We start from the raw sequence: 11391 nt of genomic DNA on the forward strand, positions 1-11391 counted from the left end.
TAGACCGTACTGTTTTGTATAGACTGACTGTCCACTGTACCGCTATCTAGGGTAGAGTCCCTAGTTTGAATGAATGTAAATATTGTGCATACTGTTCTGTACTGTTTATGTATTAATGCATGAAAAATCTTTTTGGCATACAGACTGTCACAGCTCATTGGACATTGTCTAATTACTGTATTGGCTTCCGCCAGGCCCTGTACTCTGTTTTACTGTATTACTGTTAAGCAGGCCTTCGGTAATCTCGGATTACTGGCCGGTTACGGTGCTAAACCCATAGGGCCGGGTTTGGGTCGTGACAGCCCCAATACCCACTAAGCAACTCATGCATTCTTTTACTCAGCACACTTCACATAATGTCCAACTTGTGTAAACAATTAGCTTAATTGTTTGGTGGGCCCGCTGCTTGACTTCTTGTTCATATTCATGCCTTATAAAAATTGGTTTGTAATCAAATAATGGACTTCAGATAGCATACTGGACGTTCTGAGATTGGTTATAGCTCGGCCTCGTGTATGCTTGGTCCCGCCTGAGCCGTTTCTTGCATATATAGTGTGTATATCGGTCATCTGTGAAGCTCTTTACTGCCAAGAAATGAAAATAAAAATAAAAATGGGCTTGGCCTATTTTGTTGTTGCCTGTAGCTCTGCCTTTGTTGGTCGGTCATGGATGTGTTTTTGCATTGTTCGGTCCTCTGTCATGTTTGTTATTGCTTAGTTGATCGGCCAAGCCTTCACCTCGTCCGAAGAAATATTTCCAGTGCTTGTTTGGGCCCATCACCCAGAAGTTAAGCTGCTTATTTTGCTCGGTTTTGATAGAGTTTAGGAAGGTTGTCTATTGCCCAATCGGTGGAGCTCTTTGACTTATTTCAAAATATCTCAATCATGCCCCACTTTGTTCAGCCCATACTTCATCTCTTCTGCTCGGTTTGTTGGTGCGTGTCTGGTCCATTGTAGGCCATTTCGTACTCAGGAATTAAATATCATTGTTGAGCATGGAGATCGGTAGTTTCAATTTGAATGGGCCCTCGGCCCTTTGCACAGCGCAGCTCTTCACGATCCCGTGCGTCCCTTCAGAGTTTGGTTGGCCATGTCTTTGATTGCTGCTCGGTCGAAAATACTTTGGCTGGTTTGCTCGTGTTGTAGCTCGGTTGGACTTGCGTCTTGTTCGGCCCGACGCAGCTTCTTCGATTCATTTCAGTCCATAGATTCTACGCACACCCATCTTGGCCTACCTTATGCATGTTGCAATTCGGTCGGTCATCGTTGCTACCTGGTTGACCCTTTTTCGACCCTTGATGGGCCGAGCAACTCCATTTAATTTTCACACGACGTCTACTCAGCTCAGTCATTATTTTGGTCTTCAAATTTGTGTAGCGTTGCACGGTTGTCTTCAATTTTGCTCGATTCATTCTTGTTCGGTCGTCATCTTTTTTCATATCCAGCAGCATATTTCTTCCGTGGTCTTTGTTGTTCGGTTGGACCGTTGCTCGGCCATGGGTTTGCCACTGCTCAGCCTTAGAGGAGCATGCCATCAAATTCGTAGCTCGGTCGCTAGCTCGGCTCGTCGCCGTCAACGAATGAGTTCAGTCGGTTGCCGTTATTCCGTAGCTTGGTTCGCACCAGCTTTCACGCTGCTCGTTGGCCTCCAGTTTGTGCTCGGTTACATCTTTTCAGTGTCGTGCTCGGCTGGCCACCATCTTCGTCTTGCCATTAGATTTCAAGCTCGGCATTGACGGAAGCACATACTTGACTGTCGAGCTACCACGCGTCCACATCTGATTAGTTTAGGGCTGCTAATGTGACGTAAAAGCAAGCCCAATTCAAAGTTTTTTAATGAAAACAAGCAAACCCACTTTGCTTAATACTTTCTCCCTCTAGAAATTTGGATTTCCAAACCCATTTTTCCCATTTCCTTCCTACCTCACTTTTTGACTCCAGGAATAACAGAACCCATTTTCGGAAAAAAAGTCTGACTTTAGTTTTGCTCTTACATCTTTCTTTTTCTTGGAACTGTAAAGCAATTTTGAAATTTAATAATCTGATAACTTGACCCCCAGCTCTTTTTCTATAAATTCCAAACTCCTCCTTAGAAAATTGAGAGCTTGCATCAATGACCCTTGTTTTTGCTGTTCTTCTCGTTGTTTGCAGCCATAACTTGGAGAAGTTCCTCTTTTCTCTGAATCTCCCTTGTATCAACAAACAATTGGACTCTTTTCGCTTGCTTATGAAGAAGCTCAATCTGCTCTTTAGTGTCTACAGTTAGATCAAGCAAGCTCAGAGGTAATATATCAAGTGCTCTCCCCATCTCCTTCACTATCATATGAAACTGATTCGAAATAATTTCTGTCTGCACGAGGTTCCACATTTGACTCTTTGTTTTTTATTATTATTATTATTTATTTTAAAAAAATACATGTATAAATATATATATATATATTTTTTTTTTTTGCTTTTTTTTTTTTTTTTTGCTCTCTTTTTTTATTTATTTATTATTATTATTTTTTATTTTTTTTATTTTTTTTTGCAACTCATAATTTTTCTCTTGGTTGCCACAGTGGGACTGCTTCATCGGAGAGGCTCGCCATCAAGTTCCCCTTGATTTTGGCACTGTAAGTCGTAGAACCCATGTATTTCCTTTCCACCTTCACCATTACTTTTTTGGTTAAGTGTAACGCTGAGAGTCGTTTAGCACACGGTTGCTTGGTCGGCCATTGTACCTCCAACCTTGCAAGTCATCCTTAGTGTGGTTGTTTGGTGGAACGTCGCACCTCCAATGGGTAAGTTTCGGAACCTAGTGGACACTCCGGCAGGAATGGATGAGTTCTGCCGAAGATATAACATTCCCAATGATGTCGCATTGACATTGGCGGCGGTTGACGCAGATCGGTCATGTACAAGCACCACAATGCCTTTCTCAATTGCCTCTATCGTAGAGGGGGTGTTAGGTTTCCGTTGAACCCTTTGTTGCGTCGATTCTTTTCTTATTTTGAACTTACACCAATGCAAATATCAATGAACACGTTTAGAGTGGTAAACGGTGTCTCGGTCTTGAATGACCTCTTAGACTTGGACTTGGGTATTTGGGATATCCTTCATTGCTACTCCTTATGTCGTAATAAAGGCGGTAAAACCTATTATGTCAAAGTTCGGTCGTTGGACCTCCAACTCGTTACTGAACTTCTTGATAATGACAAGCATTGCTCTGATTTCCTTCAAGTCGGAGGTAATTGGGAGTTTGCGGCCGAGGAGGTGGGCCGATCGAAGCGGGTTCCACGAGAGAACGGCCACCCAGGTCATTCTTTATTGTAGCTTCCTTTTATCCATTCGCTTATCGCCTGTGATTTTTTTTAAAGTGTTATTGTTCGTACTTGCAGGTTCAAAGAAGCTAAAAAGGAGGCCAGAGAAAGAGCATCCGAGGGATATCAAAGTTGCACTAAGGTACGAAGATCGGTCGGCTTCACATTTGCTTAACTATGTGCGAACTTACAGACATGTCATCCAACGGAAACCCAAAGTAAACAACTTCGCGAGGGACTCACTTGAGATTGAAACCGAAGAACAAGTTGGCCATACTACCGGAGCTTCCTCTTCCGCTGTTGTTTGTTCATCAAGTGGATCACTCAGTAGAGGCTACTCTCCGTCGCCAGACTTAGCAAGCGAAATGGCTCGTCGCCAAAAGCTCAATCTTGATGCCTTAGTCTTTGGATCTGATGATGAGGACCTTCTAGCTGTTTCGACGGTCGACACACGAGTTTCTTCTCCACCGATTGAGAGGTCTAAGGGTGGACAAAAGCATGTTGTTATTCCTTTTCCTCCCGTTGCTACTCTTGCTCTTCCTGCTGATAGGGCCTCAAAGAGGAAGAGATCCAAAGGTAAAGAAGTTGCTGGGGGTTCTAATGAGCAGGGCTCAGATGAAGAATGGGTGCCTCCCTTGGAGCATAACGGCCGAGCAATCACTACATCGGACAGCACAATCTACTCAAGCGACTTGGCCTTTGACTTATCAAAGACATTGCTGTTACCTTTGGATATGGCAGAGCAAAACATTTCAAGCGACGTGTTGATCAAGGGTTCGGTGCAGATGTTAACCGCAGTAAGTCTTCTTTTATGTCTTTGTCATTTACTTAAATTTGGTTGTTGAGAATATGACATTTTGGTTTGGTGCAGTGCATTCAGAGGATGCACATCATGAATGAAAGGCGGCATCGTGAGGAGCAAGAGAAGGTTAAGACGATCAACATGTTGGCTGATGCTGATATGTCCTTGAAGGCGGCCAGAGAGGATATAAAGGAGATGGAAGATGCAAAGAAGAAGGCCAAAGCACTGATGTTCATGGCCGAGCGGAGGGCCGTAGATGCCGATGCTGCTTTGAAGTCTTTAAAGGCTAATTATCAAAGGATGGTGGACGAGGCCGAACAGAGGGGCTATGACGAGGCCGAAAAGACCTATTCAGAGGAGATTTTGAAGCTGAGGGACAAGATCTTTACTAAGGGTTGGACTGGGGCTCTGCGTGCTGCTAAAGTGGAAGAGGCTTCTCCTTTTTATGATATTGACGATATCCCAGTCCCTTTGAAGACCGCTGCAAGGGTTAGGATGAGAAGGCCTCGCCAAGGTGGAGCTACGGATGTTGATCCTTCTGGCCTTTCTCCTTTCCTGCCGAGCTCTTCCTTGGTTAGACAGACTGTCAATCCTACAGAAGAGGAGCATCGCGAGGATGGACACTACGAGGAGGAGCAACGCGAGGAGTAAGTTGTTAGGTTGCCTCGAGTTTTGCTTTTACTTCTGCTTTTTAGTAGTTCTTTTGTAATGAAACTTGGAAGTTAATGAAGTATCTTCGACTTTTGTTTTAGTGCTTGGTTGGATAGGCTATGATACAAACCGAGCTCTCTTTTGTAATGAAGTGACTTCTAAATTTGCCAACTGTTGAACTTGCAACTTGTACTTTTTATTTGTCTTGGAGTTCGGTCGACTGGACCTCTTCTTTTGTAAGGCCGAACTCTTTTTGTAATCGAAGTTTCACTTCAATGCACTCGATCTTACATTTTCGCAAGTGTTGAACTACTTATCTTCAATTTTTGCTTGTATGTAATGTTTGCCCCCGGCCGAGCAGAGGCTCTGTGGCCTAGCAGGCCATTTGTTCGGTCTGATCAGGCTTCGTGCCTTAGAAAAAATTGAGTGAGTTTGTTGATGCCCCCAGCCGAGCATGAGCTCTGTGGCTCGGAAGGTTGTCTGTTCGGTCAGACCATCCTTTATGCCTTCATAGAGAAAAAATTGTGAAAGTTTTTTATCATGTTGGTCGGCCGCCACCTGACTTGGTCAAGTTTTGGCGTGATTTAACCCTTCGTAGAGTGTAATTCTGCCCGTCTTCGAGCGCAAATTGTGAATTTGGACCGTGCTTTAAGTAACGATACTTGGCACAAATTCCACCAAGCTATACCACTTGGCACCCCGCTCCAACCAAAGGGTTGAGCATCCGGGATTGGCTTGAGTTAAGACCCGTGGCCAATTTGCTCCACCGAGCATAAATGTACAACACAAGTAAATAAGGACAAACTACAAAACAAATTTTCATTCATTGATACTTGTAACTTTTGATTACATCAAGGCATGTTCTGAGAAATACATTACTGTAAGTACTTCATCCTAAGAATCATATCACTGGAAGTACTTCTTTAGGTTGGCGACGTTCCATGGTCTAGGGATTGCCTTCCCTAATAAGTCAGCCAGATAGTATACGCCATTGCCAAGTGCTGAAGTAACCTTGTAGGGCCCCTCCCAGTTAGCACCGAGTTTCCCTTCCCCAGGGACTTTCTTGTGATCCATTACCTTCCTGAGTACCAAGTCACCTGGTAGGAATTGCCTTGGACGCACATTCTTGTTGAAGCTCTTAGTGAGTTGTTGCTGGTAGGCCGCCAACCGAATAAGGGCAGCTTCCCTACGTTCTTCGGCCATGTCCAGAGCTTGGGCGATGGCTTCATCATTGTCTGTCGGCTCAAAGATCTCAGAACGGATGGTAGGAAGGCCAACCTCTAAAGGGATGACTGCTTCTATCCCATAAGTAAGAGAGTAAGGTGTCTCACCGGTTGACCGACGAGGAGTAGTTCAGTAAGCCCAGAGGACATTCGGTATCTCCTCCACCCATTTGCCCTTGGCTTTTTCAAGACTCTTTTTTAGCCCATCAATGATCGTCTTATTGGACGCTTCAGCTTGGCCATTGCCCTGTGGGTAGGCCGGAGTGGAGTTTCGGAACTCTATCTTCAAGTCAGCGCAAAATCTTCTGAAGATCTTTCCATCAAATTGTGTACCGTTGTCAGAGAGAAGGATTCTGGGAATGCCAAATCGAGTCACAACATTGCGCCAAACAAACCTCTTAGTGTCTGCTTCTTTGATCTTGCATAAGGCCTCCACCTCCACCCACTTGGTGAAGTAGTCAGTTGCAGCGATGAAAAACCTTTTATTCCCAGTTCCCCTAGCTAATGGTCCAACAATGTCTAAGCCCCACTGAGCGAATGGCCAAGGACTGGTGAGGGGAGTTAGGGCTTTGGCTGGCTGGTGAATGAGAGGAGCAAACTTTTGGCACTTGTCGCACTTGCGGACATATTGTTGGGCCTCCTTTTGCATGCGCGGCCACCAATACCCGTGTGTTAGGGCTCGGTGTGCCAAGGACCGACCACCAGTGTGGCTCCCACAGATTCCATCACGGATCTCATAAAGCACGTCTTCCACCAGACTTGGATGAACACAGAGTAGATAAGGGCCCATGTAGGACTTCTTGTAAAGCTTACCAGATGGGGAGACCCAAAATCGAGCAGCTCTATGCCTTGTCTTGTGCGCTTCTTTTTTGTCCTCAGGAAGGGTGCCATTCTTCAAGAAGGCCAGGAGTGGGTCCATCCAACTTGGGCCCAAATCTGTGCAGAGGACCATTTCGACTAGTCGAATACTTGGTTGGGGTACATATTCCACCCATATTTTGCCGGCGTCTCTGGAGTCGACCGAGGAACCTAGGCAAGCTAAAGCATCAGCATGACCATTTCCCTCTCGGCCAATCTTCTCGACTCTGATGGCTCGGAACTTTCTGATCAAATTTTTGGCATGTTCTGCATAAGTGGCCATCCGTTCATCGCGAGCCTCGTAAACTCCAGAGAGTTGGTTGACCACTAATTGGGAGTCACTAAAGACGAGTAGCTCCTCCGCGTTGAAGTGTTCGGCACTTCGCAAGCCGGCTAGTAGAACTTCATACTCTGCTTCATTATTAGAAGCTTTCCAGCCCAACCGAATGGCTTGCTCCCACATGAATCCTTCAGGAGAAATAAGGACAACTCCTGCTCCAGAGCCTTTTTGGTTAGAAGAACCGTCTACAAACAGCTTCCATACGTCTCCAACAAAAAGCTTCCATGCTTCGGCTGGGGATTGCCCTTTATGCTGGGCAGTCATAGTGACCAAAGCAGAGCTCCCTTCGGAGGGGACAGCCGGTCCCGGGGTGAATTCTGCAACAAAGTCTGCTAGGACTTGAGCTTTGATTGCTGTTCAAGGTTGGAACTTGATATCAAACTCTCCAAGCTCCACCGCCCACTTTGCTGTTCGGCCTGAGAAATCTGCTCGACTGAACACCGACTTGAGAGGGAATTCAGTGAGGACGTTGATGGTATGTCCTTGAAAATAGTGAACAAGCTTCCTAGAGGCAATTAATAGTGCATATGCCAATTTCTCCAATGACAAGTACCTAGTTTCGGCATCAAGGAGTGTCTTGCTAACATAATACACTGGTTTTTGCTCCTTCCCATCCTCTCTGACTAGCACTGCACTGACAGCATAATCAGAAACAGCCAAGTAAAGGAAAAGCTCTTCGTTGGCGACAGGTGTTGATAGAAGGGGAGGAGAGGACAAATACTTCTTCAAATCTTCTAGCGCTTCGGAGCACTGACTTCCCCACTCAAAACTGGTTTTCTTCCTTAGAAGTTGGAAGAAGGGCTTCATCCGATCAGAGGACCGACTGATGAAACGGTTAAGTGCTGCAGCCATACCAGCGAGTTTCTGGAGTTCTTTAGCCTTTGTAGGTACTTCAAGGTCTTGGAGGGCTTTGATTTGGTCGGGGTTGGCTTCAATGCCCCGCCTAGTTACCATATACCCCAAGAACTTCCCCGATCCTACTCTAAAGGCACATTTTGAGGCGTTCAATCGAAGCTTGTGAGTCTTCAGAATTCCAAACACTTGCTCAAGGTCCCTTAGATGGTGCGCGGCTAACTTGCTTTTGACGACCATGTCATCAATGTATGCTTCCATGGTTTTACCAAGCTGGTCCTTGAACATTTTGGTGACCATTCGTTGCTAGGTCGCACCAGCGTTTTTCAAGCCGAAGGGCATCACTTTGTAGCAGTAAGTGCCTCTAGGGCTGATGAAAGCCGTTTTCTCCTGGTCAGGACCGAACATAGGAATCTGGTGGTAGCCACCATAGGCGTCTAGAAAGCTCATGCGCTCATGTCCAGCCGTTGCGTCAACAAGTTGATCTATTCGTGGAAGGGGGAAGCTATCCTTGGGGCAAGCTTTGTTAAGGCTAGTGAAATCAACGCAGACTCTCCATTTGCCATTCTTCTTTTTCACCACGACGGTGTTGGACAGCCACTTTGGGTACTGCACTTCTCGAATGACTCCAGCAGCCAAAAGTTTGTCCACCTCTTCGATCACTGCATCGGTGTGTTGCGCGGATGATCGTCTACTCTTCTGAATAACCGGCCGCGCTCCTAATTGGACGTTAAGTTGATGACAGGCATAGTTGGGGTCTAACCCAGGAGTGTCATAGGCCGACCAGGCGAACATTTCGATGTGTTTACGGAGTAGAGCCAGTAATTGCTCTTTCTCTCCAACAGTGAGGGAAGTGCCGAGCAGGAAGAACTTATCTGGGTTTCCTTCTTCTACCAAGACCGTCTCTAAGTCCTTTACCATCTTCTCGGTCGGCACTCCGCCGACGTCTTCCAAAACTGGCTGGTCAGGTACTTCTACCATCTGTACTTGGTCGCAGACTTGTTTGGTTTTCATGGCGGCAATGAAGCAGTGTTTGGCTGCCACTTGGTCTCCACGAATCTCCTCTACGCCATACTTGGTTGGAAAGCGAACGAGTTGGTGATAGGTGGAAGGGACTGCCTCCATCTGGTGAATCCAAGGTCGGCCGAGGATGGCATTGTAGGGAGATGGGGTGTTTACCACCAAGAAGTCAACAGAGACCACCTTGGACTTAGCTATGATAGGCAGAGTTATTCGGCCGAGCGGCCATTCTGTTTGTGAGTTAAAGCCAACTAAAGGGGAGGTGACCGGTGTCAGGTGTTGCTCACTGAGGCCGAGCTTCTTGAAAAGCTCATAATACATGATGTCTGCGGCACTTCCTTGGTCAATCAAGACTCGCTTCACATCGAACTTGTTGGCCACACCAACTGTAACGATAAGGGCATCGGTGTGGGGGTGCTGGATTCCCTCTAGGTCCCTTTCGGTGAACACGACGTTAAACCGAGTAGGTCTAGCTTCTGTCTTGGACTTTTTGGGAGGAGGTCCTACCGACATTACCTGCTGAATGTGGGTGGCTCGCTGGATTTCTCCTCGAATGATGTTTTCTCTTTCGGGGTCAGTCATTCCATGGATAACATTGATGACCAACCTCGGGGCATGGTTCTCTTCAAGGGGGGCTTGGTCTAGTCCTTTCTTTTCCCTCGTCTTATCAACGTCTATCCATTGTTGGAGGTGTCCCGCCGTAACTAAGTCCTCCAAGTGTTGTTTGAGAGCTCTGCAATTCTGCGTCTTGTGTCCCTTCTCTCGATGATAGGTGCAACGCAGTGTCTGATTGCGCCGAGCAGGGTCTCCAGGCATCTTAGCTGGCCAGACAAAGAAGGCTTCCCCTTTAAGTTTCTCGACGAGCCTGTATATTGGCTCTTTGAAGACGGTGGTGATGCCTTCATAAGACTTGGCCCTTTCCTCCTCATTTTCTACTGTGGAGCGGTTCCTTTGGCCATAGTTCTTGCGCTGCTCATCCCTCCTTGGCTGCTCAGTCTTAGGCGGTCGAGGCGGTCTGACTTCTTCTTCAGCAACCGCAACATGTACTGAAGCAGCGTCATCTTCCACGCGAGCTTGTTGCTCTATTCGAGCCCTCAAATCCTTCATGGTGGAGGCAGGTCGTTTTGTCAACGACTGTCTTAGCTTGTGCGAAGGAGGTAGGCCTTGCTTGAAGTATAGCACGGCCAATTGTTCACTGCAAACATTTTCCTCCAGGTCACCATACTCCTCCCAATACCGTCGCGCGTACTGGCGTAGGGTCTCTTTCCTGTCCTTTCGGATATTGAACAAGGTATCTAACTGCTTTAGGACTCTGCTGTTGGAGACGAATCGGGCTAAGAACGCCTCCGAGAGCTGCGTCCAGTCATAAATCGAGCCATTGGGGAGTTTGTCAAACCATCGGAGGCCAAGTTCTCTAAGGCTAGAGGGGAAGACTTTGCACATGAGTGCGTCGTTACGGTTCTAGAGGGACATCATCTGGCGGTAATGGCTGATGTGGGTCAGAGGGTCCGTCTTCCCATCATAGAGAATGAATTTCGGCGGGCTATTCTTCCGTGGAAGTTCGACAGCTTCTACCTCTGGGGAGAAGGGGGTGGACACCAACCGGTCTAGAGCACGACGCTCTTGTTGGTGTATGGACCGATCTAACTGATCCCTTTCCCTATCGAGCCGGCGTTCCTGCTCCCTATCTCGTCGACGTTCTCCTTCTCTGCATAGCCGTCGCGCCTCTTCTCTGTTATCATTCAGCCAACTTCTCAAATCGTGTGGTCGCTCGTCGCGACGACAATGAAAGGTTTCAGATAGGCGGCTAACGGTCCTTTGCTTTTTATGAGCATTCTCTCGTGGGTTATTTTTTTGTAGGTTATTCGTCCTACTGCTAGCCGCTTCACTAAGCATCGGAATCGGCCGGCTATGCTCTCTACCAGTAGGACCACGACTGTAGTGCTCTTTGCGAGGCGGAGGGAGAGAAGGGGTACGTCTCATTTGCGATGGTCCACCAACGGATTTTCTTGGCTCTGCTGGGGTCGCCATGAACTTCATCAATTGGGTGCGAAGCTCAGTGATCTCCAAACCCATTGAGTCGATGATGCGGTCACAGTGGTCTTTCTCAACAAAAAGGCGTTGAGACGTCTCAGCAGCAATGACACGGCGTCGCTCCGCCGCATTGGGTGTCTGACCATCGTGGTCCATAAGGTCATCGTGCGCTGGAGGGAATGCCAGACCCTTATCTTTGGTTCTCTCCGTCATTGGAGTCCTCTCTGCTAGCCCAGAGTGGGGTGTATCTTCGAATCCCATCGCCGGAGTTCGTCACGAAGCAAACAGTGGTATTCCCACAGACGGCGCCAAT

General features: G+C 47.0%; 1 protein-coding gene across 2 annotated transcripts; it reads left to right on the forward strand.

The window, feature by feature from the left end:
- The first annotated feature begins 2171 nt into the window (after nucleotides 1–2171).
- LOC145791060 (uncharacterized) lies at nucleotides 2172–4560 on the forward strand. 2 transcript variants are annotated; one of them, XR_014330711.1, is made up of 3 exons: nucleotides 2172–2282; nucleotides 2558–2611; nucleotides 3377–3514. XR_014330711.1 is itself a non-coding variant. In XM_082870842.1 (3 exons), exons 2-3 carry the CDS (start codon nucleotides 2892–2894, stop codon nucleotides 4141–4143), a joined length of 1170 nt encoding a protein of 389 aa, XP_082726968.1. In that variant the 5' UTR covers nucleotides 2172–2282; nucleotides 2558–2891; the 3' UTR covers nucleotides 4144–4560. The 2 variants fall into 2 exon arrangements, 1 of the variants encoding a protein (XP_082726968.1); XM_082870842.1 differs by having other exon boundaries at nucleotides 2558–3294; nucleotides 3377–4560.
- Nucleotides 4561–11391: the final 6831 nt, after the last annotated feature.

Source organism: Camellia sinensis, chromosome 5 (assembly GCF_055761805.1).
Source record: "Camellia sinensis isolate YWXY chromosome 5, ASM5576180v1, whole genome shotgun sequence".
Lineage (NCBI taxonomy): Eukaryota > Viridiplantae > Streptophyta > Magnoliopsida > Ericales > Theaceae > Camellia > Camellia sinensis.

Coding starts and splice junctions, on each gene's coding strand:
- LOC145791060 (XM_082870842.1), top strand. CDS start 2,892: ATGTACAAGCACCACAATGCCTTTCTCAATTGCCTCTATCGTAGAGGG. Junction 3,295..3,376: donor ACGAGAGAACGGCCACCCAG/GTCATTCTTTAT, acceptor TCGTACTTGCAG/GTTCAAAGAAGCTAAAAAGG.